Below are 27,609 nucleotides of genomic sequence, written 5' to 3'. Positions count from 1 at the left end.
ACAAATTAAACCACAGAAACACATTTCTGAGCAGTGTGGTAGGGAAGAGCTTTAAAGTGCCACAAGATGCGGCGCTGGGGAGGATGTGGCAAAGGAACTTTCTCCATGAGAAATGCCACTTCTGCTCAGCAGGGATTTGTGGAGCTCAGTTCCTCAGTCTCTGGAGTGTCCCTTGGTTCTTTTTCCAGCTCTGTTTTCTTTTCCTCTCTGTCTCCCTTCTGTTCCCCAAACTAGGTTCCTGCTCAGGATGTTCCACCAAACCAAACCAAGTCATGCCTCTCTCCAGCCATGCCCTCGGCCTCGGTCCTCTCAGGTACCCATGGATCCTGCCCCCACATTTCATCCATGTGGGCGGCACCAGGGTCCTTCAGGCCTTCATGTGGACAAGGCCTGGCCACCTAAGAGCCCCAGCAGGGGCAGCACCTCTTCATCTTCCCATCATGGCATTACCATCACATCATCTGTCCCAGGCTCCCCAACCTTCCTCATTCAGTACCTTCCTGGGCATATTTTCTATAAACAGAAAGCAACTCCCAGGAGGGGATTCACCCTTCCCCTCCAGTAGAGAAATCATCTTTTGGGTCCATTCTATCCAGCCAACAATAACAGTAACAAACAGGAAAAATATGGCCACATTTATTGTTTTAGCTTTTGCAAAGGCTCAAGTGAAGATTTGGTTTTCTTGCCCTGTCTGTGAGCCTGGCCACCTACCCCAGTTCCAGAAGGCAAACGACTTTGAAGGCTATAAACAAGGGCAGAGTCCAGGCTAGAGACAGTGAAGGTCACCACCTTGAAAAGAATGTGCTCTGAATCTTTCTGAGGATGTGGCGCTGAGCCACAAGGATGTGGAGTAGGTACAGCAAAGCCTGCTAATCTTGTTACTATATTTTAGAAGTTTGACAGTGGAGTAGGGATAGGGGAGAAAAATGTGTCTGATAGGGTCCAGGAAAAGAGAGACAGCCTCTGCTTTTTTTGTTTTTTGTTTTTTTTTCCTTTTCTGAAAGAGTTCTAGAATTCTACCAGTGGCCTTTTGTGACATTGCCACCAAGTGGAATTGTGTGCAGAAGATAAAAGCACCTCCTCATTTCATCAGCTATGAGCTCAAGGAAGATCCATCATTTCATTACCATCAGAAAACGACACCATTACCAATACTGCCCAGACACGTAAGCAAAGGTGAGTTCTCTTTCAAAAAAATTTTTAAAATCATGTTTATCTGAAGGCAATTACAAAATTGTATATAAAATTAATTAAAAATTAAAAATAATAAAATAAAATAAAAATAAAAGTAATAAACAATAAAAATAATTTAAAAAATATAATTACAAAATTCTATATGAAATTTGTAAATATCTAGTGATTAAAGTATTTCTTTAAGAGGTGATACACTACATTGTTCCATCATTATAGTGTAAGTTTTATATTAAACAAGGTACCAGAGATGGCTCTTGGTTTCCTAAAGCCCTTCTAAGTTCTAAGGGAGGCAGCGTGGGAAAGAGCACTGGCTTTGGAGTCAATATGACCTGGGTTCAAATCCTGACCCCCCCCCCAACTTTGACTGCTCTGAACTGCCCTTACCTCACCCTTCAAACGTGACTAACGGCATCTGTCAGAGAGAAGTGCTGGGGGCAAGTGCAGTCAGGGGTCTGGAAAAGGTTAGCACAGGTGTGGGCACAGGCTCCCTCAAGGGGCATAGTTCTAGTGGATAATGATGCTATCCTAGAGCAGGCTTGGTTCTTTCTCACTCTGGGAGGAAGAAGAACATGGTGTAAAAGTGAAGACTTGCTTTTGGTCAAGACCTGCCTGGTTCTGCCAATAGAATGCTGTAAGATCTTAGAAAAATTGTGCCACCTGTGAATCAGATCACCTGCTCTGTCATGCCAAAGGTCCTCAGGGTTTGCCATGGAGTCTATTGGGCAAGAGGCCAGGCCCTCTGGGATGGGGTTGAGAAGAAGGGAAGAATTCAAAGTCGCTGAGGACTAGGAAGATCATTCCACCTAACCTGAAGGTGGCCTAGCACAGTGGGCCCACAGAGGACACCTTACCAGCCTCACCCCCACCCAAACAGGTGTCTAAACTCCTCTGGATAACTTCCAGAGATGGGACACTATCTTCAACCAGGACTCTGCATGTGGTCAAGAGTTAGGCTGGGTTCAAATTCTTCCTTGTTTTGAGGGGTGATTTTTATTCATGCTGTTTCATTTTTAATCAAATCTATGTTTTTCCCTCCTTAAAAGCAAATCTGGGTTGGCCTAGTTTTCAAATCTAGGTTGTAGGTCAAGAGAAATCCATGAATAGACAGGCATGTTTGCAAACCAGAGATTTCTTCCCGTGTTGACAGAATACTGAGACTTTCTACTATAACTTCCTGTCTTTATTTCTCTAACATGTAGAAATCTTGCAGAAAAACAATAATTGTCTAATGCATTACAAACTACAAAGACTTTTTGTCTATTGTCTAATTTTCACAAAGATCTGATGAAGTAGCTATTATCTCCATCTTCAGATGTGGAAATGGAGGTGGGCTAAGAGGTGGCATGCAAACTAGGGAAGTACACGAGGGTATGCATGAGCCACAAGGCCTAGGGCAGGGCAGGCACCGTGAATGCCCAGCACACTGGGCTGTGCAGAGCATCTGCTGGACCACACCTTGACCCCAGACCTTGACTATGAAAACAAATGCTTTCCTCCGAAGAAGAAAAGAAAACAAAAACAAATTAAAAAAAAAATAACAAAAATCCTTGTTATGGCTGGATTGGACGGCGATTACCTGACAAATGGGTAATTTGTGTATATTTGGAGTTAAAAATGAACATTAGCAAAATTGCCAAATTATTATTGCACACCCATGCCACAAACCTGATACTGTAGATGCATGAAATTCTGGAGGTTTATACATGAAGCTACCTCTAAATGCTGAAAATAGTGGCTTTTATTTTTATAATGTTTGACATATCTACATTTTAAAATGTGTTTATTTTCTCATGTATTTCCTCCCTTAAAATATTTATTGTATTATTTTTTGCTTATCTGTGTTTTAAGATTTCATATTACTTATTTTTTAATTTAAATTAGGTACTTTTTGAATATTCTAATTAGAAATACACTAAGTTGTAGGATTTCAGGTAATTTTTAATTTTCTTTTTACCTTTATTTGATCATTATTTTAAATCTATTGTCTAAATTAAAAGATCTCTTTTATTTAGTTTTGGATTGAATAGAACAGCGGTGGTATTCACATATTTAAAATTTTTATAGTTAACTCTATTTCTAATTTAATGATTTATTACATTTTATTTTTTTTATTACTATTATTATTTTGTCTTTTTTGGGCCACACCCAAGGCATACGGAGGTTCCGAGGGTAGGGGTCAAATCGGAGCTGTAGCTGCTGGCCTATAACACAGCTCATGGCAATGCTGGATCCTCAACCCACTGACCGAGGCCAGGGATCGAACCTGCATCCTCTTGGATGCTAGTCAGATTTGCTTCCACTGAGTCATGATAGGAACTCCTCATTTTTATTTCTTAATCTTTCTTATTTTGCTCTTTTGTACTTTCCCAAATTTTTATCACTTGGGTTCATTTTGCATTTTAAATCATTTATTTACTAATTATTTTATTTATCTTTAAATTTGACCTGGGTAGTACAATTTAGAGTGTTTTTATATTTTTATTTCTATATATGAATCTTCTAACTTTTCTACAATGTTATTTTATTTTTTGCATAATCTTAATGTTTAACCTTTTTGTCAAATTTCTCAGTTTCTGGGAATTTAATGTAAGGGAAAAGAAACTGAAAACAACAACAACAACAAATAAGTGCCCCGATACATTCATTTCAGCCTTATTCACGATAGTACCAAACTGGAAAAACAAAGTCCCCATGATTCGGTATTGCGCATTCATTAAAAATGTCGGGTTCAGAAAGTACATGTCGGCATTGAATGACATCGTATCAGCTAAGAAAAAATGATTCTAGAATGTCTGATTTTCATGAACATTGTAGTCACTCTGATCTAATAGTGAAAAGGGGGTATAAAGAGAAAACTGCAAGAAATAATTAAATTCAAATAAACAGATAAAAAGCCAGCTCTCTCAACAACTAAAGAGCAGGAAGAAGTACTGGGGCAAGCTACAAGGAAGTCGAACATATTTCATGGAACTCAATGCCACAGCAGGAGTTTGTCCATTCAAAGAGCAAACGTGGCTCTTTCCCCTCTGTTAGCAACGTCCTCTTCCGGCGGCGGTCACCGGGGAAAGCATGCAGCCTGGTGCTGTAATCCCCAGGGCACTGCTGGGGGAGGCCAGGAGGAAGCCCATTGTGAGTCTCAGGGACCCCAGGGACCTCTGCGTGGGCAGCAAGCCGGGCCTGCTGGGTGTCTGGGTGTCCTGGAGACCCTTTCAGCACTGGGTTCTCTCACCTTACAGGCTGGCATCGAGATTATGCTAATGAACTCCAGGTCCCAAGTCTTGTTGCCTGGTGACAAAGTTTCACAGTTGAGGAGGAAGACCTGGGAGGAACGGGTAAGTTTTCCTCTGGTTGCATTTATTTTAACTCTGCCAAACTCCAACCTCTTCAAACTCTCTTCTCTCTTCCCCTTTGAGTAAGCGACTTTGGAAATGCCAGTTCTCCTGGTGTGTTTTATTTACAAACCCCAGACGCCAGCTAATTCATTATTTAGGAAAGGAGCAAGCTGGCTGTGAGCCCCAGGCAGGAAGGGCAGCTAGCTGGGGACCCAGCTGAGTGTTCTGGGGCCTCTGGGCCACCGGTAAGCTTGGGAGGTTAGTGTGGGAGTCCAGGAGACTTTGGGGTCAAAAGTCTGCAACTCCTTGAGCTTTGTTTGCTGCTCTACAAGCAGGTAGAGCCTAGCGTTTAAACTGCTTCTTCACCCACCCAGTTACCCCTATAAGGAAACTGTAGTGCTCATTCAGTCAGGAGGCTGGAGCCTTTGTAGGTAACCTCAGCAGACCTCACTTGATCACCACTGACTATGCTGGGGTTTGGAGCACAGTCTGTCTTTTGAGAAGTCTGGAGGCAAACCCTTTCTACAAGGGATCCAGGTCATGGAACCCACTAACAAGTGGTTGAGTCTTAGGCTAGGCTGGGTCTTGCAAGGAGGGACTCTTTATGGAATTCACTCATGTCCCTATTTACATGACAGGTAAAGGTAGGCACACTTACTTCAAATCTTTGTGACTTTGGACAAGCTACTTAGCCTCTCTGAGCCTCAAGTGCCCCATATCTGTCCAGTAAAGATAAAAAATCAATAAATACATGGGGCAGGTGTAAGAATTATTTATAATGTCTACAAAATGCCTGGCCTAGAGTAGGTGGTCAATATAATTCGTATGCACAGTCTGAAGACAGGAGACTAATTTAAACGTGTTTAAACAGTCTGGCACGAAATAGGTTTTCAATACATTTACAAACTGTATGGCTATCGTATGAACCAAGTACTAACTATCAGCTTCCCCCACGTGAAGAAATGGGGCGTAAGAAAAGTCAGGAAATGTGTGCAAAGTCACACAGCTAGGGAGGGACACAACTGTGACTAGTCCCCAAGTTGGGGTGACTGTGGGCTTGAGCTTCAGCCTGGAAGGGGGGGAGGCAGAAGCCAAGGCAGCCCCTGTCTGCTCTATCAAGCGCCTGAGCCCCACAGTTGTCTACATGCTGGTTTTTAGGGTCTGGTGCTTGGTGACTCCAGCTTCCTCTCAGGGCTCAAGGGTCTCCCACTGCTGCCCAGAGCAGTTTGCTTGTCATTGCAAATGAAAGGGAAGGACTTCATGCTCTTTCCCTCCACCCATCCTCTGGGTGGGTCATCATCAAGCTAGGCAACATTTCCTGGTCCCCGGTGCCCTTGGAACAAAGGCATGCAGCTGAACAAGGCGCGCCCCTCCCAGTGCCGTGACGGGCAACCCTGTGGTACTATCCATGGCCAGCCTTCAGTTCATTGCCAGTTCATTACCAATTTTCAATTTTCAAGCTCTCTACCAGTCTCTCATAACAGAACTCATCTCAATCCCCAGAGCAAGGTCTGAGAACACACATGCCTTCTTTTTAGTGCCTTAAGGATGGGCTTGACCTGAACTAGGATGAGAGTTCCCACAGGATCCAGCTAACTTTAGGGTAGTGTCTGGAAAACACAAACATGATGGGTCAGGAGTCTCCTTGTAGGCCCAGAGAGCCAAATTTTCACAGGACATTGTCAAGTCAGACTTTCATATAAAAGCCATGTGGAGTTAAGCCCACAGACAAGTGAGCAAAGCAGCTGCTGCCTTTCCTTGACTGGCATGTGGCTTCAACAAGCGACGTGCTCTGGGGATCAGTGCTTTCACTCAGTGGGGTAGATGGATTAAATGAGATAATACACGTAACGCACCTATTCATAAAGTCCCCTCTGCCCTCTTCTTCGACCTTCCCCTTGCTGTCCCTGCTCCAGCCACCCCTGCATCTCCTTTTTCTTAAACACTCAAGCTCCTCCCCACTGTTAGGACTTTGCACTTTGTATACCCCTTTCCAGGGATGTTCTTTCCCAAATCCTCCCGCTAATCATCTTAGTGTTCAAGTCTCAGCTCCAAGGTCACCTGTAGGGGCTGTCCTACCGCAGCCCGGGTACCACACCAGGGAGCCCGCCAGTTGCACATCACCAGGGTACACCTGCGTCTGCACCGTGTCCGCTCCTCAGCAAGCTCTCACTGGGGCTGGATGGCGTCATGATGCGCAAGAATGCACTATGTCACAGGGCATTAGAGAACTGTCCCCTCCCCCCGCCCCAACTCTGCGATCCCAGGTGACTGGCCATGTGCCTCAAGGTGAAGTACCCCAACCTCTGCACCTGATGCAGGGCTGCCCTGGCAAGTGGGGGGTCCGAAGTGGGTTTCCACCCAGTTGGAATCCTGGAGTCCTGGCCCTAGTGTCATCAGCTATGCTGTTGTCCTGTTCCTGCTGCTGCTGCTCCCCCCACCCCTTCCCCATACACAGTCACAACAAAGGCCTCAGAGGCCCTCACTCACCCTCACCCTGCCCTGCAGAAGCAGCCACTTTACAGCAGCCAGTTTACAGAAGGGGTGCTAAGCTCAGTGAGGCCCCACAGCCTGTACAGGGTCACTGAGAGGTAAATGGGGAGCTGGCTGGTAACCCATGTGGCTCTAAAGCCCCTGTGCTTTTTGCCTGGCCAAGCCCAAGCTGCTTCTCTGAGCCTATTTCCCTATCTGCAAGGGGCCTCGGCTGTGAGGAGAAAATGCAATCACATCTGTCTGGCAATAGCAGTGCTTAAACCGAGTTGGCTGAAATTGAATTAATGCTGGCCTCTTGGGGTTTAAAGTGGCGGGACTGACTTTGCTTCTTCGCTTTCCTAGGTGTCGAGGTTGCTTTGTGTACTGTGAATGTGTTGGTTGATGAACAAGTCATTTCTAGTCTGTTAAACTGATAGTCCTAATGTTTTATTTTAATTGTAAGGCACCTAGTCCCTTTTGCTCCTTTAACAAATCCAATTAAAACAGAGTAGACTCAGAATTATAAAATAGATGCTATTAAACCAATAAGAAATCATCATCTTTTGTTATTCGGCCATGTGACCCCCTGGGAACTTTTGCTCCAAATAAAAGTTGAATTTTTATTACCCGCTAGGGGGAAGGGGGCAGTTTGACAGATAAAGGCTTCCCAGGCAGCACATGTGCAGAGCCACGCTGGTGCTGAGGACTGAGAAGTAAATAATAGGGGGAGACCAAGATACACATGCATAATATAAGATCCTTGGCTCCGTGTTGACCCAATTAACCAGATAATTGCCAAATGAAGTGAACCCGAAAATTTCCATACAGACATTCTGTCTGCTGCAACTCTGATGTCATGGGAAGAACATCCCACTCGGGAGCCCTGGAATAATGCAAGCACAGTGAACTTGGATAAACGATATTACACCCCCCCACCCCCCCAGGCCCTTATCTTTGGGTGGGAGGAATATTTCTACCTTAAAGGAGGGTTGTAAGGACTGATTGAAATGGCAAATTGGAGGGCACTTGCTTTGTAAAGGAGGCATGAAGGGCCTTTGAGGGCTATGAAGGATATGCCTGTGTTGGGGGGTGTGGGGGTGGAGAGCATCATGTGGTGCCCCCCCCCAAGGAGAAAGCCTGTTGTTTGGGAATTGCAGACGTGCATCTTACAAGTGTGAGGTTTTCAAGTGCGCCCACACTGAAAATCAACCTCCCAGGGCCACTGCACAGCCGGCAGCCACCCCCCTCAATGCAGGGAAGCAGAGGGCCGGCTTCTCTGGTGGGCACACGGGGGTGCAGTGGGCTAGTGCTCCAGGGAGACCCTGGATGAAAAAGGGTATCCTGACAAGGAGCTAACACCATGGGGGGCTAGTGGGGAGTGGTGGGGTGGAGGAAGGACAGATTCCTGTCTCTGTCACCGCCCACTTGGGGGCACATTCCTGGTAAATGAACTGGCTGGTGGCACTGCATGTACCCTTTAAACTGTCCCCCTCCTCTCTTCCTCTCCCCCCTCATTGTCAGCCTTCAAGCTCTTACACTTAAATGACTCCACTAATGTTATTAAAATGTCTTTAAAATTTGTATTATTCAGTTATATTCAGATATATACATACATGCATGTATCTATGAAAACAAGTATCTCACGCATAGGCCCCTGGGAAGGGGGTGACAGACAATGAGCAGAGCTGAAATGGTTCTTCAGGGACCCCCAGGTTGCATGTGTTCCCTCCAAGAGGTCAGTGGGACATGTGTGTTACTGACCCCTGCAGAGACTTGGGCCAAAGATGGCATCTCCCACTCCCATTGAATTGGCATCTGCTTGAGCCAGAATGCGCTCCATTTCCCAGTAAACTACTTGCAGATAAGCCCCACGAAGCTCCCTGCCTAACCAGGCTAAATTAGAATGGACTTGATGGAGTTCCTGTTGTGACGCAGTGGAAACAAATCCAGCTAGGAACCATGAGGTTGTAGGTTTGATCCCTGGCATTGCTCAGTGGGTGGGGGACCCAGCTTTGCCATGAGCTGCGGTGTAGCTAGCAGCTGTAGCTCCGATTTGACTCCTAACCTGGGAATCTCCATATGCCACAGGTGCAGCCCTAAAAAAGACAAAACCCAAAAAAAAAAAAAAAAAAAAAAAAAAAAGAATGGACCTGAACCAGCATCTGGTCACCAGAATCTGAGAACTCTGTGGTTCCAGGCTGAGAGAGCCCATAGGTGACACAAAACTGGCAATATGCCTTTTTGGGGATGTAGGGGTCAGGCAGCCTTAATTTTCACTTACAGAGGTGGCTTTGCCCTGGGAGAGCTAGAATTCCCCAGAATGCCTTTCTCTCCTCAGAGTCAGTGGAGGACAGCAATGTGCCCCCCAGGATGAGGCATTGCCTACTGCTAAAGCAAAGGCAACTGGAGGAAAAAAGAGGCAGGATAGTATAGTGAGAAGATCATAAAATTTGGGATTATACATCTAGGCTTGATTTGGGCTGAGCTGTTGTTGTCTGTGTGATTTCGGGGAAGTCATTTGATTTCTCTGAGGCTGAAATCTTTTATATTAAAAATAGGATTGATACTTTACATAATTGCTATGGAGATTATGAGATATAGAAAGGAGCTTGCTTGCAGTAGTTACTTTGGTATATATCACTTGAGTGAATGGTGGTGGGTGGCCTCTTGACATTACGAAGCATGTCCAAATTTAATGTCAGAAAACCCCATAAATGTGGGGTCCCTGAAAGAGTCCACCCCTGCTGCCTGTATCTATGTTCTGCCTGTCATCGTCATTCTCTCCATCAATGCTGCAAAGTGTCTGGTGAAGGTATTGCTATGAGCTGAACCGAAATCTTCCTGCCTCTAGTCTGTCTCCCCCACTAGTAATCTGTCTTTATGCCCACAGGAAAGAGGGACTCAACATAACACACCTGGGGACAGTAGTGGAAAAATAGAAACACTTCTTGTCTATACCTGCAGTGAATCTATACTCTAAAAATCAGGTAATGCTATAAAGCAAGTAGCAGAGCACACAGCTGCAGGCCCAGAGTGGTCAAAAGACAAATGGGGGAGTTCCACTGCGGTGCAGTGGAAATGAAGCTGACTAGTATCCATAAGGATGCGGGTTCGATCCCTGGTCTCGCTCAGTAGGTTAAGGATCTGACATTGCCATGAGCTGTGGTGAAGGTCACAGACATGGCTCAGACCCCGCGTTGCTATGCTGTGGCGCAGGCCGGCAGCTGCAGCTCCAATTCAGCCCCTAGCCTGGGAACCTCCATTTGCCATGGGTGTGGCCCTATAAGGCAAAAAAAAAAAAAAAAAAGGACAAATGGTAATTCTTTCCCCAAGTGAAGACTATAGCTGAGTCAAACATTAGTGCCTGTTTTGGAGGTCTGGCCGGGGGTACTTGACACAACCACTCCACAGATGGCCCCACAGTGAACAGCCAAGTCTCCATCCATCCACATGGCTTCTGGGAAGGGATGAAGGGCATAGGGAATGATCTAAAGACATGTGGGGAGTCACAGCAGAGATGAGGCTGGCCTCTTACCTGTGTAGTGAATGGGTCTCACAAGCGTCAGAAGAGAGAATACTGACTTTTGAATGAGTAAGTTCATTGAGGGAACTTTGCATTACTTCCCCTTAAGGGCTCTCCTTTAGGCAAAAGATATTTGTCATCCATATAACACAAAGCTTGCTCTGAAGCTGGCTGTGGAATGGCAGTGATTTTGGTGTTTCAGTTCTACGATATGTTCGTCCTGTTCTCAATGCATCAATGAAGAGTGAAGTAATTATTGCGAGATCGTGTTAGCAAGATGTTTAAAGATATCAGATATATATACAGTCAGTCTTACTTAAAAATATAAAGATACATGAGTGCGAAGCACCAGATACATCTAGTATCATAGTGAAGATAATGATCTCACAACTCAAAATGCTTGCAAATATTTCGATGGCATTAAAATATAAGTTGCCATCACATTTTTAATTTAGCTATCCACGGGGTGCCCCGCCATGCTGTTTGATTCACAATGACTAGATAGAAAAATTAATTAGAAATTAAAGTCAAACCAACTGGTCCAGTTTTTCCATAGTATAAAAAACAACTGTACAAGACAAAAGATAGTACATTTAGAAGTTGCTTCCATTTAGGTTTCTAAGCGGTTCCTATGAAATGAAATCTATTATTTGTCTATCCATCTATCTGTCTATCTATTGATCCACCCATCTGATTATCTATTTACATCTCTTTCTCTTTATAATTGCCAGATTCCCTTGTGTGGGTTGACCCCATGCTGATACTTGAGGATTCTATGAGTTGGTTATAACAGGCCACCCAACCAGTTTTAGTTGTATGGAAAGGTCATTTGTTCACACTTCTTTTGCCAATATTTACTCTCCTATCCACTGGGCAGATCTGAGGAGGATGCTGACCATTCGTAGTTGAATGAGAAAAGGGATGTCACTGGTCTTTGGGGGCTCCCGGCACTAGTCTGCTTCTAGTGGCTCTCACACCTTAGAGAGTTCAGACTGGACCCTAAGCCACACAACACATCCTACCCTCCTCAGCCAAGGGCAAGGGTCCCAGCCAGGTGAAGTGACCCTGAGGAAAAGCATGAAGGGGGTGGGGCTGAGCATGCTCCTTCTGGCCTAGAGCTGCCTCTGCCTTTGGGAGGCGGTGAGGTGCACTATTTCAGTCCCTAGTGACTAATGATGTTGAACAATTTTTTGTGGTTCGTGGGCTTATTAGCCATCCATATAATTTTCTAGTGAAATATCTCATTAAATCTCTTGAGCATTTTTTTTTTTAAATTGCATTGTTTGCTTTCTTACTGTTGACCTTGAGTTCTTTATGAATTCTGGATACTAGTCCTGTTTTGTATATGGGTTTTTGTTTTACAGAGAAAAAATTTGAAATTTTGCTGCAGTCCAATTTGTCAATATTTTCTTCTATGAATTCTTTGCCTATCTCAAGGTCATAAAAATGTTCTCCTACACTTCCTTTTAAAAATTTTATGGTTTTACATTTTATGTATCTGTGATCCATTCTGAATTAATTTGAGATTCAATATTTTTTGCATAATGGTTAACCAATTGTTCCAACACAATCTGTTGCAAAGTTTATTGTTTCTCCATTGAATTTCTCTTGAACTTCAGTCAAAAACAATTGACCATTTTGAACATATTTATGTAGATCTAGTTCTGGACTCTCTATTTTTTATTCCACTGATGTATATACTCTTCCCTTCACCAATACCACATGTAATTACACAGTAAGTTTTAAAATTAGGAAGCATATCACCAATCTTGTTTCTTTTTCAAAATTGTTTTGGATTTCTAGTTTCTTTTCCTTTCAATATAAATTCTAGAATCTGTTTATTCATATATACAAATAATCCTGCTGGAATTTTTGTTGGAATCACATTGATCTTTAGACCAATTTGGGATGAGTTGACATCTTAACTATATTAATTCTTTCAATTCAGGAATGCTATGTTTTTTCACTTATTTAGATCTTTGTTTTCTTTCATCAGTTTTTTTTTTGTAATTTTCATCATACAAATCCTGCACTTTTTTTAACTTATATGAAATACACAAGTTTTTGAGCATTATTATTTTTCAAATTTCAGTTTCCAATAGCTAATTGCTAGTATATATAAATTCAGTGGTTTTTTGTGTGTATAACTTTGTATTCTGCAATTTTGCTAAACTTACTAATTAGTTCCAAGAGTGTCTTTTAAATTCTGTGGGATTCTCTATGTGGGAAGTCAGGACATCTATGAACAGGAATAGCTTTATCTCATTTTTTCCTATCGGTATGCCTTTTATTTTTCTTACAATGGTGCACCGGCTAGAATTTCCAGTATAATATGAATAATATTAATAAGAATTATAAGTTTACCTCCTTTCCTTGTTCTTAGAGGAAAAGGCACTCTATCACCAATTACATTAAGCATAGGGTTTTTGTTCGTTTGTTTGTTTTGGTTGCGGGGACCTTTATCAGGTTAAGAAAGAGCCTTCCTATAACTGGTTTGCTGAGAGTTTTTGTTATGAATAAATGCTAAGTTTTGTCACACGTTTTTTTCAGCAAAAGTTGATACGATCATGTATTTTTTCGCTTTAGTCTGTTAATGTATTACATTAATGTATACGCTTTCTGAATACTGAACCAACCTTGCATTTCTTCTTGGACATCGTGTATTATTCTTTTTATATATCTGTAGATTCAGTTTGCCAATATTTTGTTGAGAATTTTTATGTCTGTGTTCATGAGGGATATTGGCCTATAGTTTTTATTCTTCATATTGTCTATATGTGATGTTAGTATCAGGTAATGCTGGCCTCAGAAAACAAGTTAGGAGTTGCTCTCTCTTCTATTTTCTGGAAAACTTTGTATAAAATTGGTGTCATTACCTTTAAATGTTTGGTAGAATTTGCCAATAAAAATTTTGAAGCTGGAGGGGTTTTTGGAAGTTTTTCAACTATGAATTCAGTCTCTTAAATAAATATAGGTTTTTAAGGGTTGTCTACTTCTTCTAGGGTGAGATTTTATAGTTTGTGGTCAATTTTATCTAAGTGTTTTTCTAAAGTTGTTTGTACTAGTCCCTTATTATCCCTTTAATGTCTATGGGTTTTTAGCCGTACCCTCGCTTTAATTACTGATATTCATAATTTATGTCTTTTTTTCATTGTCAGTTTGGCTAGATATTTATCAATTTTATTAAACCTTTCAAAGGACCAGCTCTTACTTTCATTGATTTTTTTTCTACTGTCTTTATCCTTTCAATTTTTATTAATTTCTTCTTATCCTTATTATTTCCTCTTTATACATACTTTAGATTTATTTTGCTCTTCTTTACTAGTTTATTGAAGGTAGAAGTTTATACTATTGATTTGAAACCTTCCCTGTTTCTAACAATGTCCCTAGGGCTACCGTGGAGGCCTCCATCCATCTGAGGAGGCTCTGACCCAGTAGAACTTGCACAGGGTGGGACACTCTGACCTTCCATTAGAAGAGGCAAGAGCAGGATTTAGAGTAAGCAGGTGGGGGGCATTTTTACCTACTCCCTTTGACACAAAGGGTTACTGTATGAGGAAAACATGTGATGGCAGGCTTATACAGCCTGACTGCTGGCGCTCCACATGTTACACAAACCCAGTTCCTAATAAAGGGCTTGGATGATGAAGTAGAGCAAGTGCAGCATAGCTCTCCCACCAATCCCTGCCAGGAAACGGAGGCAGTGCGAGCATCTGTCTCCTGACAGCATGCTTCTATCCAGGCTGGGAGTTTGGTCCGAAATAGATCAGCCAGCCAGAGGAACCAATTTAGAGAAAAGAGAAGAGCTTCTACAACAGGCAGGCCGGTTGCATCCTCTTCCTCGCTGCAGCCCTTCCTTACTCCTGAGACTCAGCCTTCTCTTCTTTATGACGGAGATAAGCCTACGGATCTTACTGGATCTTAAGAGGATTAAAATTAGTATGTGCAAAGTTCCTGATAGGAACATTTAATAGTTAACATTAAGCAAGCTTTTACTATGTACGAGGCACTGCTGTAAGCTCTTTATAATTTAGATAATTTATACTCCCTAAGAGTCCTAAAAGGGGGCTATTTTCACAAACAAGGAAATGGAGGCATGGAAAACTTCAGAAAATTGTTTGTGACAGAACTGGACTTCCAAGCAGGCATTCCGAGCCAAAACCTACCCATTACTCTGTACCTCTGCCTCACCAGTAGAGGCGGTCCTAACTTACCACACCTATCGGTGCAGAGGAGTCTACAGTTGAATTCCAGTGCGAAGGATGTGATGAAAAGGAGACCAGGGGGTAGGTGGTGGAAAAAGGCCACATTCTTTTCCATTCTTCCAGGCTCCTCCCTGCCTACCCCTGACTCTCCTGGCCATGGCATCGGCACATCCTCCCACTTGTAGGAAAAGTTAGGACTTCTCTTTCATTGCTCAGCAGTTATAGCGGCCGAGGCCTGGCTAGTTTCTCTGTGTCGAGAGGGTGAAGAGGGATGTAATACACAAGTCATTCTTAACTCCTACCTTATTCCCTGATATCCAGGTTATGTTGCTTCTGAAAACCAGCAGTCTCACCCCAGGAACTCAGAAGATAACGCTAGGGAAAGACTATATTTATGAGAGCCTCTGGGAAATGGTGGATATCTAGGACATACACCCCCTGCACCCCCACACCTGGGAGGGGGAACATGAAAAAGTCCAGGACGATGGAGAGGTTCCTAAGTCAGGGAATGGCATGGCCAGAAGGGCGATGAGCATCCTTCAGGCCAACCTGAACCTCCCAGTTTACATCTGGGAGCACTGAGGTGTGGAGGGCATTCAATCTGCTGAAGATCTTTGGCTAGGCAACTTCTGCTGATGGCCTAACTTCTCTCCCCTCTCCTCTTTATCTCCTCAAACCGATAAAGACTGAAGCACCATGACTTGGGGTGGGGGGAGTCCAGTACCCTTATGCCATCTCCTAACTGGATATCTTTTCTCTTCTTATCAGAATCTATCTTCTAGCAGTTTCATGTGACTTTTTCCTCAAGCTGATCACCACTTGATCAGAACAGCATACTTAAAACACATTCCCCTACTAAAAGAACATGGCCAAGCGTGGGAAAGCCCCCAAGGGCAAAAAGATCACCCTCAGTGTGGCCAAGAATTGTATCAAGATCACATTCGATGGGAAAAAACGCCTCGACTTGAGCAAGATGGGAATTACCACTTTCCCCAAGTGTATTCTGCGACTCACTGATGTGGATGAGCTCGACCTTAGCCGGAATTTGATCAGGAAGATTCCTGACTCAATCTCCAAGTTCCAGAATCTGCGGTGGCTGGACTTGCACAGCAACTACATCGACAGGCTCCCCGAGTCCATCGGCCAGATGACCACTCTGCTCTACCTCAACGTCAGCAACAACAGGCTGACCACCAACGGGCTGCCTGTGGAGCTCAACCAGCTCAAGAATATCCGCACCGTGAATCTGGGCCTGAACCATCTGGACAGTGTGCCCACCACACTGGGCGCTCTAAAGGAGCTCCATGAGGTGGCGCTCCATGACAACCTGCTAAACAGCATCCCCAACAGCATCTCCAAGCTCCCCAAGCTGAAAAAGCTCAACGTAAAGCGAAACCCCTTTCCCAAGGCAGAGGAGTCTGATATGTTCATAGATTCCATCAAGAGGCTGGAAAACCTATATCTGGTGGAGGAGAAAGACCTGTGTTGGACTTGCCTGAAAAAATGCCAACAGGCCCGGGACAAGCTGAACAAAATCAAGAGCATGGCCACGGCAGGACCAAGAAGGGCCATCTTCTCCAGTTTGGCCTCACCTAACTCCACGGCCAAGGAATCCCAGGAAGAATGGAGGTGACCTGGGACCCTGACCCTAAGGCAGGAAGGGAAAATGGAGGGAGGGAGGATGACAATGGGCTGCATCCTCAGACGCCTGAGGGATTCTTCCATTACTGCAACAGCTGCTGCAGTCAAGCCCATAAAATACCTTTCCCTACTTCCCTGGCTTGTGATTTTGTTGACAGAGGGGTTTTTAGTTCTTTGCCATTCTGCACATTTCTGTCTTGTCTGCATGCACACACCCACACATACAGGCACAATGAGTCAGGAAAGAGCCATCCATCTCATTTTGCCCCCAAACTCTCCTGCCTACAGCTTGTGGCCTGGGCAGCTGATAGAGCTGTCACATTCTTAGTCTCATTATCACACATTTTTTAGGACAAACTGCCAGCACCCCAGTGTGAAGCTTGTTCTGTAGGGATGCTTTGGATCAGGGCTTCAAAAATCAGGCATCTCAGAGTATGTGTTGGTAGGAGGAAGATGGACATCTAGTCTTGGGAAGGAAATAAAACTGAGCCACGGAAATGGGCAGCTGATTATTATTAAGTATTGGCATTCACATCTTGGGCTCAAAGCAATCCCACCCTCTTAACTGTACCTGCATAATTTGCTCTAGGAGCTTTCTAGATTAAACCTGCAAGCCCTTGACTGAATGAATGAGGTTGCATTCCCATCTTATTATGTCCAATGCTTTTCCGGACCCCTGTGGAATAAGGGAAGAATGAGTGCAGGTATGCGTTGGAGCAGTCAATAAATAAATACCTTATGAGGCACTGTGTTAGGTGCAGGGATTGTGTCCAATGGGGGAAAGCTTGTCTTGCTCTCTGCGACCTGTAGGGAAGACTGGTTGAAAGACGACAGGGCATAACGTCATTGTTTGAGGACATTAGATCAGAGCCTAGTGGTGTCCAGGGCTGGCCTGGCACAGCCAAAAAAAAAAAAAAAAAAAAAAAGATTCTGGAGTTGGACAGATCTGGGACAAAGGCAGCTCTGCTTCTTACTTGCCATCTCCCTGGGCATTTTACTTAGCTTTTGTTCCTTCTTCTGTAAAGTGGGAATAATGCCAGCCCAGCCCCTAGAGGTTGCTGTGTGCCTCAAACAGCTCACAGACTAAGTACTCAGTAGAAGTCAGTTTTCTCTAAGAACTAGAGCTTGCTACCTCTCAAAGCTGAAATACTACTCTGGACAGTGTCCCTTGTCACCCCAAATCTGTTGGCAGAAATGACAGTGGTACAGCTGGTCCTCACAACAGCTGGGAACCTTCTCTTCTCTGTACGACTCACACACACCTTCATACTGCCTAAGGGAAAGGGGTCAAGGAGGATCCCTTTAGGAAAGGGTTTGGTTTTTGTTTTGTTTTTTTTTCCCACTGTACAGCAAGGGTGTCAGGTTATCCTTACATGCACACATTACAATTACATTTTTCCCCCACCCTTTCTTCTGTTGCAACATGAGTATCTAGACATAGTTCTCAATGCTATTCAGCAGGATCTCCTTGTAAATCTATTCTAAGTTGTTTTAATCAAAGCTTTCCTGTGTTTGCAGCAAGTTGAGAAATGGTCAATGAGAAAGCACTGAGAGATAGATATTTCTTTTTCATGTTATAAACCATAGCAGACAGTGTGCTTCATTTCTTCACCCCCTCACTGCTTATTTTCCTTTGTATGCTTAGCTGCGATGACTATCATATTTTTTAAATCTCTGAAGATATAAATTCAATTCCCTTTTTAGTTTTTCTCTTTAGTAAATGTTTCTATTATAAAAGTAACAAGACTACCGCATAGTCTTAAATATAGCAACTTAAAGTATCCACAATTCTACAGTGTAAGCCAGCTATAATATTGATAGATTTCCCTACTAGTTATTTTTACGTGTAGACATAGTTAAAATAATAGCATCATATGATTTTTATCTTGCTTTGAGACCCATGTTATTACCTGGTCTTAATAACCATGATTTAAAACATTTGCAAGATAGTTAAACATGAATATACATAACTGTGAATTACTGTTGGACATTTAAGTTAGTTCCATTTTTTCACTAATAGAAATTGGTCTTATGATGAAACTTTTATGATTAAGATTTTTTAAATATTTCACATTAATTCCTTGGTATATCTTCATCACTGCAAATACTGTATTAAAGGGTGTGTGTTAAAATAATTGGTGATACATGCTATCAAGTAGCTTATAAAAAGTTTACAGCTGTTTATATATCTACCAATAACATATGAGAACCCATTTCATCACATCCTTGTGAGGACTGACTGTCATCCTTTACATTTTTTCCTTCATTTAACGTCCAAAATTTTTTCTTAGAAGACGATGAATGGAGAACCTGTGAAGTGCATGATGAGATGTCAAGTCTTAGGCTCAGGATCCTGACTAGAAAGTTAGGCCTCGAGCGTGTCCCTGAGGTAGCCATCCTGCTATTTCAGCCACTTCATCTCTGACTGAAGAAGTACAGAATCCATGCAGGGACATTTGAGCCCAAGGGAAAGTGAGGGCTAGTTATCTGGACACTGCCCATTTCCATTTTGCCCCCTCGAGAGACTTTTTCTTTAGAATTAATAAGTTAAGGAAAAAGATCTCCCTGTGCCCCTACAAAGGATCTCAGTCTGACCCACAGGATGCCCCTCTACCCCCTCTCCTGCTCCATCGTGGCCACTTCCCCGACTCACTTGGTCCTCAGAATCTCTGTCCAGCACCTCTCCCGGGTTTACCTCCAGCTGAGTGGTTGGCATGCAGGAGGACATTTTTTGCCATCCTTGGTCTCTAGGTGCTTTAGGTGCTTTATGAAGCTTTCATTCCTAGAGCCTCATCTTAGGAAGGGGTTTTAAGTGCACTGAACATCACCAGGATTGAGAAATAAATGGGCAGAGGCTTCTGATCTGCCTCATGATACATTCACCTTAGACCCCTCGTTCCTCAGGAAACCCTGGCAGGAGTTTGCAGTGAAGATGGGAGATAGAACTGTTAGGAGGCATTCTCTACATTTTATTTATCTTTCTGTCAAGGAAAGGTTTAATGATGATGTTTCGCATTCCCTCAGGACCTAAAATCCCACAATCACTTTTACTTCCTGGAGAGTGTATGAGGCTCCAGAACACCTGATAGGAAAACCAAGGGTCTCTCTTTCCTCAAACAGAACAAAAACCCTATTATGCTCACCCAGTCATCACTCTCTCTGAAAGCCAAGCATGACCTAGGTGACCCCTGTGATCCCTATGTGACCTCTGCCCTTGCTATGTTTGCCTCCGTGACCTGGAGTAATTGCCTTGGTCTCTTGTGTCTCCATCCCCAGGATTCGCTCTACATCTCTCTAGAGTAGCTTATGGCAAAAACCTGAAGACTAATCAGCTAACAAGAATAAGCAACTCTGAAGAAGAAAAGCCCTCAGTTAGGAGAAGAAAGAGAGTGGCAAGGGGAATATTCTGGAAGCCAGGCTCTCCGATGCTGGCCAAGCCACTGACTTGCTTCTTAAATTCATTTTGCCGCTCTTGCTTTAGATCATCTGTGTGTGAAAATGACTTTGGGAAATACTTGGTGTGTGGTTTTCTTTTTAATGTGCATAGAGGAAATATTTAAGAAAATGATAGATATGGATTACAGACAATTAAAGATTTAAAAGAAGACTTTAAGATATAAAAGAATTGTGGTCTCTATACTTCACTTGAGCTGGCAAAATCCCAACACCAGTCACCTCTGATAAGTTGTGTATGTCTACTGTGATCCTCAGCCACTAAAATTTATATAAAGAATTCATACCAAAAAAAAACCTTGGAAATACTATGGATAGGTCAAAGTAGAGTTTTAACAAACCTTTCAGTAATGCAACAGTAGGTAGGATAAAAACACAGAAATGAACAACAGAGGGAAAAATAGGAAACAAAAAATAAAATGGCAGACCGATATCCTAATATCTTAATAATTACATTAAATATAAATTGTTTTCTTTATTTGTGATGGCCCCAAATGAGAAACAACCAAATTTCCCTCAACAGGTAAAGGGTTAAACCAACTCTGGCATATCCACATCATGGAATACCACTCAGCGATCAAAAGGAGCATGTAAAACACACAACAACTTGGATGGATTTCAACAGCATTATTCTGAGTAAAAAAGACCTATCTCCAAAGGCCACATACTCTAGGATTCCATTTACAGAAAATTATCTAAATAACAAAATGTAGAGATGAGAAACAGATCATTAGTTGCCAGGGGTTACAGATGATGAGAAGTGATAGAGGGCAGGCATGACCATGAAGCGGTGGACAAGAAATATCTTTGTGGTAATAAAAATAATCGCTATGTTGAGAGTGGTGGTGGTTACAAGAATCTATAATATGATAAAATGACAGAGAACTATGCATACATATTGTACCAATGTCAATTTTCTGGTTTTGAAATTGTACTATAGTTATGTAAGATGTAACCATTGGGGGAATTAAAGTGAAGCCTGAAAAGGGCCTCTCTGTATTATTTTTTGCAACTTCCTGTGAATCTACAGTTATCTTAAAATAAAAAAATTAAATTCTTACGGCCTATATGCAGTGATAAACAGAAACTTATATATCTGCTATGTGCTAATTTATGAGTAACCACGGTAATAAAGTGCTTCAATCATCCTGAAGAGTTAATGCATTTTAGAGAAAGAGTATCTTATCTCAGATCGCTGGGCTAACTTAAAATTATCCATGTTGGGGGTCTTATCCTTGAAGATTCCTGAGAAAGATGCTGAAATAATAAAGAGACAACACAAGGCTCCTCAATCTTTTCCCCAGGTTTTCTGGTGGTGGCTGGGCATAAGTAACAAGTGGGGTTGGGGTGGGAGTCGTGAACCAGTTAAGTTGCTCCTTCTACAGTTCCGGACTTTCACACCCCTGCCACTGTCCCATGGAAGTACCTTGACTGGATGAAACTGGGTGGACAAAGGGGCCAGGCTCGGTGCAGAGAGTGGGGCTTAAGTTGGGCCTCTGCTTAGACATAGGTCTAAGGTCACGGCCAAGGTTACAGGTGAGAGGAGACATGAATAAGAAAGACAAAGAGTAATATAGATGGGGCCCCAAATGAGGCCTGAGCAGCACCCTGCAGAGCTCACCAGGCTCCACTGCCCACGGCCTATTGAGCCAACCATGTGAGAAGTTCCATGATGCTAGGGCTTTGATTATCCCATAAGGGTGTTTGGCTCACCTCTGGCTTCAGTGATTCTGCTTTAACACTAGGGTCTGAGTTGTATAGCCCCTATAATTGCCCTCACAGAGCTGTGCTTTACCAAGAAGCCCGCAGAGCATTAGGTCTCCAATCAGTGATGGAGCTGAAGCCCCCTTTATCAAAGTAACTATGCACATACAGATGCCCAGCCTCCCAGATGGTCAACAGTGATGCTCTATGAGAGTACGACTGAAGGAGGGGAAGTAGAGAGATGGAGGATTTGAAATGTAGCCTCCACGCTGCTAGCAGTGTTGACCTGATTATCATGGAAGATTGACTTTTATGGGGATTTATAGCTTCTTATGGTTGGTTTTCTAAGTTCTTTGTCTTCCATTATTCTTCAAAGATAATCTATAAAGGAAACTCCTTCATTAAAGGAAATCTATAAAGGACACTACTTACTCAACTGGAAGATTTCAAGCCAAAAAATGAATTTCATCCTAACCATTAATTTAAGTAAGGTATATAGTTGAGAGAACATTTCGGAAATTACAAACCTCCAGATATAGTGAGCATTGCCTTACAACCAACAGCTTCCTCCAGCCCAGGGACATTTTTGCTTTGATGACACAGCAAGTGAGCATTCCAGGCCATGTCAGTGTCCACAGCTATGGAAGGATGCTTTTAGCCCATTCAAAGATGTGTGCTGTGTGTAACAGAGATTTAAGAGAGGAAGAACCAGATAGGCATCCAGGCCTTGTATTCTGAGTTTTCTAAACTCTGGGCTCAATAGGAACTCAAATCACTGGGAAGCAGTGGAACTGAGCCAGGCCATGTGAGCATTGCAAAGAAATGTCTATACAGAAAAAAAGTCCAAATGTTAGGGCTCTACTTTTTCAGAGAATCAATACAGAAAATTCTATTCTGAGGTGCTCTTTTTTTCATTTTTCATAAAAAGGGAATTGTCTTCTTTGTTTCCCACTCTGCTATTTAGACAAGGACAAATTTGACATTCAGTGCCAAGAGAAAGTATGTTCCAGAAAAAAAAAAAAAAATTCACAAAACCGTCTGTTTCTTGTTACCTGTCACTGGAAAATGATGTAACCCAGCACAATTGTTTGGTTTTTCTTAGTTTCAGGACAATTAGAATAACCAGATCTCTCCAGGTACCTGACAGCATGTCTGTGATTTTGTCTTTTAAAAGAGTTTTGGCGTAATTTTTAAAGGATTACTGTATTCCATATTTAGTTTTTGAAGCTGTTTCCAGCCCTTTACGGATGGGTGCATAGATAACTTTAAGTATAAAGACGTGTGTTTTTCACATACACATTCTCAACTAGCTGCCCTTTCCCTGTAACCTCACCTAATCTCACATCTCTGTAGAGCCCACCTGTGTCTAACCCCATGGAGCTTTCTGGCCCTCAGACATTTATCCAAAGGGATCCAGCTGGCTTTATATTAAAAGCTCCTGTATACTTGCAGAACCTTGTGTACCCCAAAGGTGTCTGCTTATGCCTCAATGCTGCCTTCAGAATGGTCTAGTTTTATACCACAGGGAGCCATGGAGGATACGGATTCCAAGCTTATCTAGGCTTTGCAAGCATTTTCCACTTGGGATCAAGACCCACAAAACCTCCTTGGAATTCAGTTATGGGAGGCAGGTGTTGCCACTGAAATTCCAGGCAAAACTCTGGTACCTAAATGCTCTGGTTTCCTATATGAAGGGGCTGGCTTCTAGAGGGGCCAAATCAGTCATGAAGAGCTGGTGGTTGAAGATATGAAAACCTACAGCATAGGCCAAGCATCTTGGGCCAGTTGAAAATTTTCAGAATGGACCATGCCCCTCCTTCAGAGATGAGAAGCCCGTGTTCACTAGAGTGTCCAAAGTGCAGCTAGGCATTTTTTTTTTAAGACCTGGTGTATGGACTGGGCATTGATTTTCTTGATAATCCAAGTGAAAATGGTCACGTTCATTCAATGGCCAGCTATGCCCTCCTAAGCCTGGGAGCCACCACTGCCTCCCCCCCGAAATTCATGAAGGCACACACTGGCTAGTAGGAGAAGGGCTGGGAGAGACACAAAAGAGCTGAGAGCACAGATGCCCGTATTTAATCAATTCTCCATAAACAGGCCCCCAATACACAACAGGTGATTCTAAAACTGAGCAAAGGAATTATAATTTATAGAGCACTTCCTCAGCCCAAATCAGGTTGATTCCAAAGCCCACAGCTGGCTGGAGCAGCACAACCCCACCACACGCCATGGCTACTCAGGTGGTCTCAGAGCCTAGGACCAGCACTCTGACTAGGGCTTCCTCATCTCGTCACAGCTCACGGTCCCTGAGCTTAGATGTGCATTTCTCCGGAGCACCTCTCCCTTGCCTTTCAAAATCATATACCCAATGGCCTACATGACATCTCCACCTGGAAGTCTGACAGATATCTCAAAATTAACATGTCCAAAATCGAGGCCTGATATCCACCACACACCCAGAGTAGTTCATCTTGGGGTCTTTCCCATTCTATCCCCCAACTGCTCAAGCCTACATCTTCTCCTTAAGTCCTTTCTCTCACACCCACATACCCCACTTCACTTGTCCACAAATCTTACCTGATGTACCTTTGATTGTGTCCAAACATGTCCACAATCTAAGCACTCCACAGCATCTTTATGGCCACTGTCTTCCACCTCTGGATCCAAGCCACCACCAACTCTCACCTGCATTACCACAAAAGCCAGGATCCTAAGCTGTCTCCTAGATTCTGCCTTTGACATACTATGGTCTATTCCCTTTTTTTTTTTTTTTTTTTTGCTTTTTAGGGCTGCATCCACAGGATATGGAGGTTCCCAGGCTAGGGGTCTAATCAGAGCTGTAGACACTGGCCTACACCATGGCCACAGCAATGCAGGATCTGAGCCATATCTGTCACATACACCACAGCTCTGAGCAACGCCGGATCCTTAACCCACTGTGTGAGGACAGGGATCAAACCCTCAACCTCATGGTTCCTAGTCAGATTCATTTCTGCTCTACCATGACAGGAATTCCAACTATGGTCTATTCTTGACACAGCAGCCAGAGTGAGTCTTTCAGTTATTTTATTTTATTTTATTTTATTTTTGTCTTCTTAGGGCCACACCCATATGCATATGAAAGTTCCCAGGGTAGGAGTCAAACTAGAGCTGTAACTGACAGCCTACACCACAGCTACAGCAACACTGGATCCTTAACCTATTGAGTGGGGCTCAGGATCAAACCAGCTTCCTCCTGGATACTAGCTGGGTTTGTTACTGCTGAGCCACGATGGGAACTCCCCAGAGTGAGTCTTTTAAAATAGAAGTTAAGCTACATAATCCCTCCAATGCTTCCCAATGCTTCAGAGTAAAAGCAGACAGTTACCATGAGCCCCAAGGCTACATGAACTAGCTCTGTTACCGCTCTCCTCCCGTTGGCTCCTTGCATCCCAACCACAGTGGCCCCAGGCAAGCCTACCATACCCCCATCAGGGCCTCTGCTCTTCCATCAGGCTGAAATGCTCTTTCCCCAAATTTGCTTTCAGAAACAAATCTGAATAATTTGTTTCCGCACTTTGTTCAAGTCTTAAATTAAATGCTACTTTCTTGGTGAGGGCCTCCTCTACCATCCCATCTCAGATTTCAACACCTACTGATATTGAGTTTGGTTTTTATGATTATTATTATCTAATACATGTTATATTTCACTCATTTTGCTTTCTGTCTTCCTCACAAGAATGTAAATTTAATAAACGGGAGGTTTTGAGTATTTTCTTGTTGCTCCGTCAAGCAGCAAACACCACACATAATAAGCTATTCATAAGTAATTTTAAACAACTCTATGGCACCCATTCCATAGTCATTACAAATATTTTGAACACCATGCCTCCCCACCTTAGCCCCACATACTCCTGAAGAAAACCAGCAACCACATCCTCTCCCTATTCCCATTCTGAACTGAAATAAAAGCACCTATTGACCAGATCTGTCCTTCCAAAGAACTGGGTACTTGTAACGGGGTGTTGGGAAGGGGCTTGTTTCCTGGGAAAGATGCTCCATGTCACTGATTCACAAATTAACATCTATCTGCACATCACAATACATTTATTTATTTAGCTTCTGAGCTTTCAAAGAGTCTTGGATAGAAAGGACAGACTTGCTCCCACCCCAACCTAAGAGCCTGATGCCAAGACTGGGCCTGGGTTTACACCTCTATGGGCAACCTGCTCCTCCCTCCACAGGTAGAAGGCCCCATCCTGCCAGTTTTGGTTTGAGCAAGCCACACAGCACTTGGGGCTTCAAGTCTAGTGTAGAGGTTTAATTGGCAAAAGAAACCTCAGGAGTAGGATGCAGGAGTAGGATGAGGGAAGTGTGGCTGGCGAGTGAGAGAGAGAAATTAAGTGAAAGCAGATTGATGTGCTCTTTGCATGCTTTCCTGACAGTAGGATCAGGCAAATGAAGAAAATCAAAGCAAGACCAAACCTTGCCCAGAGAGAGTGGCTGGGCTCCTCCCTGTACCCGTTACTCGTTACCTTAGATTGAGTGGGTCCTCCGTGAAGCTTTTTCCTTTCAAGCTGGGTTGGAAAGAGCAGAAGCTAGACAAAAAGGGAAAGCGTCATTCCATCAGCAGAGTCAAGACTCTCCCACCACCAGGGACACATTTTCAGGGCCAGGCAAGAGGCTGGGTCCATTCTTGCCCCTCCAGTGTGCCCTACCTGCCCCCATATCTGGGTGTACTTCTGAGGCACCCCCTCATCCCCTCGGCCATTATAGCCCTAGCCTTAACAACAGCAATGATAACAATAAAACAATAGTTACAATAAACATTACATGTTTTAGAGACTTCCTCTGGACCAGGCCCTGGCATTTCCATTGCTGATTGTAGCAACTACTATGGTACACTAGAGACAAGTGCCACCTTAGTTTAATGCCCCTTGAGCTGGGTGGGGTGTGGTTGGACACCATTCATTCACTGCCTGACCTATGGATGTATAAGAGTTCCTCCTTTGGAGTTCCTGTTGTGGCTCAGCGGTAACAACTCAACTAGTATCCCTGAGGACTCGGGTTTGATCTCTGGTCTTGCTCAGTGGGTTAAGGATTTGGCGTTGCCATGGGCTACAGTGTAGGTCAAAGATGGGGCTCAGATCTGGCGTTGCTATGGCTGTGGCATAGGCTGGCAGCTGCAGGTCCGATTCAACCCCTAGCTTTGGGAACTTTCATGTGCCTCGGGTTTGGCCCCCACCCCTGCCAAAAGAAAGAAAATACTTCCCCCAGCTCAACTGTGAAAAAACTTTGCTTAATGTGTAGAAATCACAAGGGAAAATGAACATGAGGTTCAGCATTGCATGTCTACTTCTTTAGTTTGGTCTAAAACAGAATTTGAAGGCATTTTAGGAGGTGATATAACAGCAGTGCTTGGAAGAACCTCAAAGGGAGAATCACAGTCAATGGAGACGTGCCCAGAGCTGGCTCGGACAGCCGCTCCACAAGAGTTGTTTTTCTCCACTCTGGCCCTGCCCTTTGGACTTAGCAGCTGGTCCTGGAGCCAGTGACTGGCCAGGGCCCACAGGAAGGCAAGGCTAGAACCTCTGAGCACAAAATGGCCTGGGGCATCCAGGACAGGGATGCCAAGTCCCACCTCAGAACTTCCAGCCCAAAGCAGAGCTGAACGTGAGCACCCCTCTATTAATCTAGCTTCTGTGTGGCCTCTTTATGGCTAAGAACCTATCTTTGCTTCAGGCCCTTTTAGATTCTGCAAATCTATATATCTATAACTTTAATAATAATGTAAATACGTTTAAAAATCTAAACTCTAGCTTAAATTCCTTAGACTTATTAATCTGTTTGAAGAAAGAAAAGTTAAACTAAAACAGCATGCTTCTTAAGAAAAAAAAAAAAGATGTTGCATGCAGAAGTGGGAAATCAGTTGTTTGGAATCCTTTCCAAAGAAATATGAAGTCAGAACAAGTAAAATTGGCAACTGGGATCAAAAAGGAAAATTAAGCCAAAAAAAATTACTTGGAAATTTTTAAAATAATGCCAGAAAATTCTGGAAGGCCTATTAAATATGTTGTGTCTGCTCAATTTTTTCTCTCTTCAA

General features: G+C 43.3%; 3 protein-coding genes across 22 annotated transcripts in view; 2 read left to right on the top strand and 1 right to left on the bottom strand.

The window, feature by feature from the left end:
• The window catches only part of VSTM4 (V-set and transmembrane domain containing 4), a 163,326-nt gene extending 146,829 nt beyond the window's left edge, over positions 1-16,497 (top strand). The window contains exons 8-10 of the transcript XR_014827514.1: positions 1,005-1,176; positions 4,431-4,526; positions 15,495-16,497. The gene's annotated coding sequence lies outside the window, so the exon portion shown is untranslated. The remainder of the gene's footprint in view (positions 1-1,004; positions 1,177-4,430; positions 4,527-15,494) is intronic.
• Positions 1-27,609, bottom strand: part of WDFY4 (WDFY family member 4) — a 289,400-nt gene that overhangs the window by 39,893 nt on the left and 221,898 nt on the right. For 10 of the 17 annotated variants that reach the window (XM_084996486.1, XM_084996482.1, XM_084996484.1 and 7 more), the window contains one exon: positions 26,042-26,104. In XM_084996486.1, the coding sequence (XP_084852612.1) occupies positions 26,042-26,104 (63 nt within the window). Of the gene's footprint in view, positions 1-17,102; positions 17,184-26,041; positions 26,105-27,609 lie in introns of all 17 variants that reach the window. The other 7 variants (XM_084996485.1, XM_084996478.1, XM_084996481.1 and 4 more) reach the window with 1 other exon arrangement.
• On the top strand, positions 1,005-20,968 carry LRRC18 (leucine rich repeat containing 18). 4 transcript variants are annotated; one of them, XM_084996642.1, is made up of 5 exons: positions 1,033-1,176; positions 4,431-4,526; positions 9,889-9,985; positions 15,495-16,355; positions 19,644-20,968. In XM_084996642.1, the coding sequence occupies exons 4-5, from the start codon at positions 15,592-15,594 to the stop codon at positions 19,663-19,665; spliced, it is 786 nt and encodes a 261-aa protein (XP_084852768.1). In that variant the 5' UTR covers positions 1,033-1,176; positions 4,431-4,526; positions 9,889-9,985; positions 15,495-15,591; the 3' UTR covers positions 19,666-20,968. The 4 variants fall into 4 exon arrangements, with proteins under 4 accessions (XP_084852767.1, XP_084852768.1, XP_084852769.1 ...); XM_084996644.1 differs by having other exon boundaries at positions 1,047-1,176; positions 15,495-16,379; positions 19,644-19,989; XM_084996641.1 differs by lacking the exon at positions 9,889-9,985 and having other exon boundaries at positions 1,005-1,176.

The sequence above is a fragment of the Sus scrofa genome, chromosome 14 (genome assembly GCF_054392235.1).
Source record: "Sus scrofa isolate SSC_HxYL_T2T_F1_AM1 chromosome 14, Sscrofa_HxYL_maternal_Yorkshire_Landrace_v2.0, whole genome shotgun sequence".
In the NCBI taxonomy this organism is placed as follows: domain Eukaryota; kingdom Metazoa; phylum Chordata; class Mammalia; order Artiodactyla; family Suidae; genus Sus; species Sus scrofa.
Note: the sequence above shows the minus strand (reverse complement) of the source record. Positions and strands in the feature narration are given on the sequence as shown.